Consider the following 7,788-nt stretch of genomic DNA (forward strand, 5'->3'; position numbering starts at 1 on the left):
CCCAATGGGTAAATGCTCTGAAAATTTAAGTCCCCTAGACTAATGATCTGGAATGTAAAATTCTACTAGCCTGGGAGTCAAGAGACTTGGATTCCTTAAGCCATGAGATCGCAGCTCTGAAGCTGGACAGTCTTCCTTGTTTTAGCTCTGCCATTGAATAGCTGTGTGGCCTCCCTTTCTATAAAACAGCAGTGTTGAAGTGGGTTATCTCCAAGATCCCGTCTAGCTTTAAGTCCCCTGAGAGCAATAATGAGAAAGTGAGGTAAGCTAAGTGAGGAAGTAAAAGTGTCGGGGCAGAGAAAGTTTCTTCTTCACAAAACTTGTCTACTCTCTAAGGTTGAGCCACAGGATACAAAGTTATGCTCAGATAAGAGGTTACAGGCTAGCTGTTTACTCTGTGTCAGAGCAAACCACTTCAACTCACAGCCATATCACCCCCTGGTGGAAAAAGATTCTATTACCACAACTGTGAACACTTGGCTGCTCTCTGCAAAGCAATGATCTGGGACAATTCTGAAGGACTATTGATGGGGCATGTTGGAGTTGGATGGATGCTGATCAAAGCATACAATCTTTCATTTCAGTGTATTTACGGTCTTATTTGGGGGTTTTGGTTATGTATGAGTGTGCTCTTACAACAATGGCCAACCTGGAAGTATGTTTTGCATGTTTTGCATGATAATGCCTGTATGGACTAGACCAAATTGTTTACCAGCTCAGAGTGGGAGGAGGAAAGGGAGGAAGGGAGATGGTTTGGCTCTTATAATTATAGATTTGGAAAACACGTGTTGAAAATTATTATCACATGTAATTGGGAAAATAAAATAGCTTTGAATTTAAAAAAAGAAGAAAAGAGTGTCATCATTAAACATATTTACTACTGTTATCTGATTTTTTTTTTACAGAATTTTAGACTAGAGGAGTATTAGTCCAGATATAGCTTGTGTGTGCGCCAGATATAGCTTGAAGTGGTCTCATAAAGCTAGTTGCTAAACTTTGAAAATGAATGTTTACATCTCTGAAATTGGCAAGATACAAATCAGGGCTCAATTTATTTGACTAATTATCTAGACTTCAGAATGTGATAGAGAAAATATTAATATTTTAGATTAAAATAAAAAATGTGTTTTGGTGCATTTTTTTTCTTGGAGAGCTGGTTGTTAAACACTTACCAATATATTGTCTACTTAGGTCAAAGGTTCCTAACTTTGTGTCATGATCTCTTTTGGAAGCTTGGTAAAGATTATGGAGCCCTTCTCAGATTAATGTTCTTAAATGCATAAAACAAAACATATAGTAAAATAAAGAAATCAATTATCATGAAATATTGTTACCATGATACTTATTTTTTTAAAAGCCAAAAACAAGGTAACAGACTCCAGGTTAAGAATCTCTGATCTAAATGTTCACAGCAACAGAAATATTGTAATACTGATCAACTGTGAGACTTGGCTACTCTGATCAATGCAATGGTTCAAGACAATACAAAGGACTCATGATGATAAAATGGTCTCTATCTCCAGAGAGAACTAATGAATTCTGACTGCAAATTGAAGCATCAGTTCCTCAGTTTTTTGCTTTGGTTAATATATGGTTATTTTATGGTTTAAATTAAATTAAATGGTTAATATAAAATATATTTTGCATGATTTCACATGTAGAATTGATATCATATTGCTTCTCTTCTCAGTGGGTGAGAGAGGATGTGGGAGGGAGGGAGATAACCTGGAACTCAAATTTTTAAAAGAAAAGACTTAAAATAGTAAATTAATTTTTTAAAAACCCCTGAACTGCAAACAAACAAAAAAATCCCAGTTCTGTTTCCATCTTTATTTTGTTTAATTTTTTATAGGGGAAGAAACTGAAGTTCAGTGACTTGTCTAAGATTACACAAAAAGTTAGTTTGCCATGTTAAGCAGGAACATTTTATACCAGTTTGATAGAGATGAAAACTATTCCACTTTCTACATCCTCTATGTTATCATCGCTGATATTATTGATGGGGTTTGCCAACTTATTAAAAAAATTCTACAATGGCTTTTTAGTCTTTGTTCACATTCTAAAGACCCTACCTGTGAAAGAAATTCCATTAAATGATATTTGAAAAAGCAAATTTGAGACTGAAATAACCCAAACATGCTTATTTGGGATCAAAAGCAATGAACTGTTATTCAGCAGGATGAAAACACAGAAAATCAAGGAGTCAGGGGAGTTGTTATCAAACAGAGCCTTTTAATTCTAAACAGCACATTATTCCAATCAGCACGATTCTGTCATCTGTGGTTAGCTGGTTAAAATCACTTGGGTCCTTTCTCATGACAAATTTTATGACAGGCACAAGTCAGGGCAGCCACGAAGATGATAAATTCATTGAAGTCTACTTGAGAATCCCCATTGTCATCCAGGTTCTTGAAAAGTTTGTCAACTGCATCTTTATCTTTAGAATTCTAAAAGAAAGAAAGAAGAGCTGGATGAAAGGATGACAGGAGTAGGGATAGCAAGGACAGACTTGTCCTCTGGGATGATTTTGCCAAAGGCTGCAAGGGCTGTCCTTCTTTGAACATTCCCTTAGTAACAACTCTCCTTCCCTGATCTTCAATCTTCTCATCTGCAAAATGTAGGAGGTGGGGAGGAATGGCCAATTATACCACTTATCTACCAGGGTTGTTGTGTGGGAAGAACTGTGTTAATCTTGAAAAACTATCCAAATCTCACTATTGTTATTTCCAAAGCACTTTTCATCTTACAAAATACCTCCCTCTCAACAGTCCAATGAAGCAGGTAAATATTATTCTTTTTATTTTACAGATAAAGAAACTGTGAATCAAAGTGATTTGTTTATTATCAAATAGCCAAAATTCCCAAATCCCAGTTTTTTTTGCTTTTAGAAAGAAGGCATGAACAACCTAGAGGGCCATTTTAGTTAGAAGGGAACATTAAAGATTTTATTATCTCATCCTTTAATCTTTTTTGAGAAGCAAACTAAGGACTAGACGTGAGATGACTTGTCTAAGGCCATATAGCTTCAATCTAGTAAGGAGATAGGATGAGAACTTTAAAGGAACTATAAAAATATAAGGGAGCATATTCCAAGGACCATTTGGGTGGAGACAGATAATGAAGGTTCTACAGGGATTCCCAAGGCAATTCATGCCCTTGCATCATCTTCACTAGTCTCTGCTGGTGCTGAAACATACACACTACTAGGTAAGCTCTCACCCACTAGAGCTAAAGAAAGGAGCTTTCTCTGGTGTCATAGGCAGAATAAAGTTCAATAACAATGAGAAAAAGAATACCACTGATTACTAAGCATAGCTTTTTGACTTTTATAATTTTCTTTCCTTATTTTTTTTTTAAAATTAAACCCTTACCTTCTGTCTTAGAGTCAATACTGTTTATTGGTTCCAAGGCAGAAGAGTGGTAAGGGCTAGGCAATGAGGGTTAAGTGACTTGCCCACGGTCACCCAGCTAGGAAGTGTCTGATGAATTTTTCAATTTTCTTTCTTCTAGGCATTTAAATTTTGATATAAACTTATCTGTACCTCAGTTTCTCCAGGGAGAGGATATGATATCCAAGGTCTCTTGTCAGTTCTCATATTCCATATTATATGTTTTAACATCTCTTTTGGCTGTAATTTTCTCTAAGATTAAGAATTTAAGGGACTTGAGGGCAAGCATTGCCTTAGTATTATATGTGCTTTTATAGAGCCTAGCATCGTGTCTGGTATACAGTGGGGGCTTAATAAATGCTTGATTCAGTGATTGATAAGGTCTCTACCAGCCTTAATATTCTTTGTTCTAAGGCCCCTTCCAGGTTGAATATTCTATATTGTAAATTCCATTATTTCTGGCATCTTATGTCCTAAATCCCTTCCAGCGCTAGCATTCTAAAATTCAGTTGGTGAGAATACTGCAATATGGCACTAGACACGTGATCCCCACATAATGATAGAGAATTCAAAGAGGCAATTTTGCAAATCGCCAGCAGATGGCAGAAATGACATATAACAAATATACTTATTGCGTTGGTGGTCTAGGAGCTACCTGAGGGGGGGGGGGGGGAAATAAACGGATGGAAAGACTTGATAGCTTTTATGAAGTAAATTAAAAGACACTTCCCCCCACCCTGGTCCCTGAGGGTGAACACCGAGAAATGCTTGCTTGGTTTGCTCCATATATATTTAAAAATACCATCTTAGGTGCATTTTACAGGAAAGAGATGGAATATTCTGAAATAAGAAGCCTGATTTCCATTGAGGCAGGATCCACCCTGCCTTTAAAACTTCCAGGATCATGGGCATCGAGGTAGTTCAGTAGATTGAGAGCCAGGCCTAAGGACAGGAGGTCCTGGGTTCAAATCTGGCATCAGATACTTTCTAGCTATGTGATCTTGGGCAAGTCACTTAACCCCCATTGCCTAACCTTTACAGTTCTTTTGTCTTGGAACCAATATACAGTATTGATTCTAAGATGGGAGGTAAGGGTTTTCATAAAACAACAACTTCAAAAGATCTGTAATTTTATCCATGTGGGAGCTACTTCCACCTGCATGAGTCACATGGCTTAGCCAGATATTCTTTGAGGATTAAAGGTAAAAAACAAACAAAAATTCATTATCCTGCAGCCAATCTGGTGATGTTTCCACAAATGGCAAAGGCTGGTCCCCAGAGAGGGAGAACAAATCTGTCACTAGGCTCATAAATGAAGGAAGCTTTCCCAACTTGGTAGGACTCATCAAAATGTATTCTCCATCAAAGCCCCCCTGAACACAAGGTCTCCTCCACTTGTTTAGCATTAAGTGTTTGGCTCTATATTAAGTGCTTGAAATACAAACATAAGGTGAGAGAAAGATACTGTCTGCACACAAGTTCTAAAGGAAAAATACAACAAAGAATTTTGGAAAGGGGGCATTGTAAACATAGTCCAGGAAGACCTTAGAAAAGTCAAGAGTGCAGCAGAGAGAGAAATGAAGACATAGATGGCTTCTTTAACCAAAAGGTTCTTGATGGAAGGTTTCATTGAACAGAACAAGGAAAACAAGGCAGGTAAATTGAGTTATATATAGACAAGGAAGACAAAGGGCAAGAGAAAAGACTCTCAGGTCTTGATACCATGTTTCTTTCAACTTTATTCTTTTAACACTTTCACTGGCTCCTTGTTGTGGAAGATCCAGAGGGAAGTAGAGGCAGGGCATCTGGTCCTCCTCACTTTACTTGGAACTAGAGAGGGCTCTACTAAAAGCTACATAAAAATCCAAGCAACTCCCCAGGGCCAGAACTTTGTTAGGAAATATAATCTATGGTCAGCTGAGTAGAGGTGCATTAATTTTGCATTTGAACCTTGCCTGTGTCATTTATTAACTGGGCAACTTGCTTTGGCTTTTTGCATCTCACTCTACTAATCTGTAAGATAGAAATACCTACCTCCCAGGACTGTTGTGATACTCAAATGATATATTAGGTATAAATCTCTTAGTAAACCTTAAAGCCTGGTATCTAAACCCCAAAACTGGCACTCAGAATCCTCCCATCTGCCTGTCTACTCTTTCATATTTCTTCCCTTTACACTCTTGACATTCTAGTCCAATTGGCCTGCTAGTGGTTCTCTGTGAATGGTATTCCATCTTCTGTTTCCCTGCCTTGGCATAGGTAGCTCCTCATGTCTAGAATGCACCCCTTCCTCATCACCTCTTGGAATCCCTAAATCTCTTCAAAGCCCATTCCCCATCTCCTTTATGAAGCTTTTCTAAATTCTGAATTATCCTTCTGTTTTAGAATCAATACTGAGTATTAGTTCCAAGGTAGAAGCACAGTTAGGGTTAAGTGACTTGTTTAGGGTCATAACAGCTAAGAAATACCCTCATGTTCTTAGTGCCCTGTTTTTTCTCCCTATTTCGGAAAATTCATTAGGTGACCTTCTGCCTCCAAATCTACGATCAGATGATATTGCCCCCCCCCCCATGAGACTATGGTAAGGAATATCCATAAAATAGAATTAAAATTCCAGACTAGAGGAAAATCACCCCAAAGTCAGGAGCCTGGAAACAAGAGGGCAAATGCAGGTGGAGACTGGGGCAGAGTGGTGGTGTAAGGTACTTAACATGATGTGGATGGAAATACATATGCATGTCTCCCAGAGAATGGAAATGATATTGTATTCTGTCGTAACCCCAGAGACATATGAAAAAGCAAAGACAGTTGGAGCCAGGGCAGTAATCAAATTGAACAGACCAGCCAGGGTGACTGAGAGCTCCCAGGCTAAAGCAGCCTGAGATGAAAACAGGAAAGAAAGAAAGAAAGAATGCTGTTAGGAGGCTTAGATATGTAGCCAGAGACAAAGGGTTTTCCAAGGGGTTAAAGATCAGAGCAACCTTTCCTTGGGAAGTAGAAGAAGGGTATATTGGGACATCCTTTTCTTGCATAGTATTTTTATCTAGGAAAGATGAAGTTAAAATGGATGGTATTTAAAATGAAAAAGTATTAAAGTATTTAAAATGTATTATTTAATGTATTTAAAAGTATTAAAGTATTTAAAATGAAAAAGTATTAAAAATGGAATACTGTAGAAGGCTCAAAAAAGCCAGGAGATCAATGTTCAAATCTCATCACTCCTTGAGTAAAAGTCATTTCCCATTTGAGGTGCCTCAGTTTCTTCATCTGTAAGTTGAGGAACAGCTAGATGGTATAATGGATAAAGTGCTGGGACTGCAGTCAGGAACAGTCCTCTTTCTGGCCTCAGATCTTGTAGCCAGAAAGACATGGATTCTAATTTTGGCCTTGCCATTTATTAGCATTGGGATGTCAGAAAAATTTCAACTTTATTGAATTTCAGTTAATCCTCATCTGTAAAATGAGGATAATAATAGGAATAATTCTAGCAGTAACTATAAGATCCCTACATTTATAAAGAACTTTCAAACTTACTCAGAGTGAATCTACGATTTTATTGTTATAGGGCAGAGGCTTTGTAGATAGATAGATAGATAGATAGATAGAGAGAGAGAGAGAGAGAGAGAGAGAGAGAGAGAGAGAGAGAGAGAGAGAGCACGAGCAATACAATTCTAGATGTACAACCTTCCCTAGGTCAGGAATTGTCAATTTCATAGAATCATAGACATAGAGATGGAAGGGAAATTAGAAACTCATTTCTCAACATCCAGTACTCCATTCCTCACTGCCTCCCATCTCATTTTACAGATAAAGATTCTGAGACCCAGAAACTGATATGTTATACAAATAATGGCAAATCTGAGATTAGGAACCAGCTCTCCTGACTTAAAGTGCATTTGCTCCATGGAACTCAGTAATAAGCACTTACCTTAACAAAGTTTGGGAACTCTTTTTCAATTAGTGTCTTTAGTTCTGCTTTAGTCAGAGTGTCCTTATTGCCTTCAGTCGATGAGTACCGATCAAAGACATCAATGAGCATTCCCATGGCCATTTCCAGTTCCGACATCTTGTCTATGCCCTTGAACTCCCTTCCTTCTAGAAAGAGGTTTGGTTGATGATGTGTTGGAGCTGGGAGACTCATGTTGTCTTTTATAGGCCAAGACTCAATATTGACAAAGTGGGTGGTTATCAGTTAGCTTAGTAATTTCTTTTTTTTTTTAATTCAAAGATATTTTATTTTCCCAATATCCATGTAATAATAATTTTCAACATGAATTTTCCAAAATTATAAGATCCAAACCATCTCTCTTCCTCCATAACCTCCCCCCAACTTGGAGATGATATAGCTTAGTAATTTCTTATAATTTCTTTTTTTGTAATTTTCAGTTCTATAAGGTCT

At 37.5% G+C, this 7,788-nt stretch overlaps 1 protein-coding gene across 1 annotated transcript; it reads right to left on the reverse strand.

The window, feature by feature from the left end:
- Positions 1-1,882: 1,882 nt before the first annotated feature.
- On the reverse strand, positions 1,883-7,522 carry S100P (S100 calcium binding protein P). Its single transcript, XM_001372106.4, has 2 exons — positions 7,318-7,522; positions 1,883-2,447 (listed from the first exon to the last, which is right to left on the reverse strand). Exons 1-2 carry the CDS (start codon positions 7,453-7,455, stop codon positions 2,298-2,300), a joined length of 288 nt encoding a protein of 95 aa, XP_001372143.3. The 5' UTR covers positions 7,456-7,522; the 3' UTR covers positions 1,883-2,297.
- Between the last annotated feature and the right edge of the window lie 266 nt (positions 7,523-7,788).

This window comes from Monodelphis domestica, chromosome 6 (genome assembly GCF_027887165.1).
Source record: "Monodelphis domestica isolate mMonDom1 chromosome 6, mMonDom1.pri, whole genome shotgun sequence".
Lineage (NCBI taxonomy): Eukaryota > Metazoa > Chordata > Mammalia > Didelphimorphia > Didelphidae > Monodelphis > Monodelphis domestica.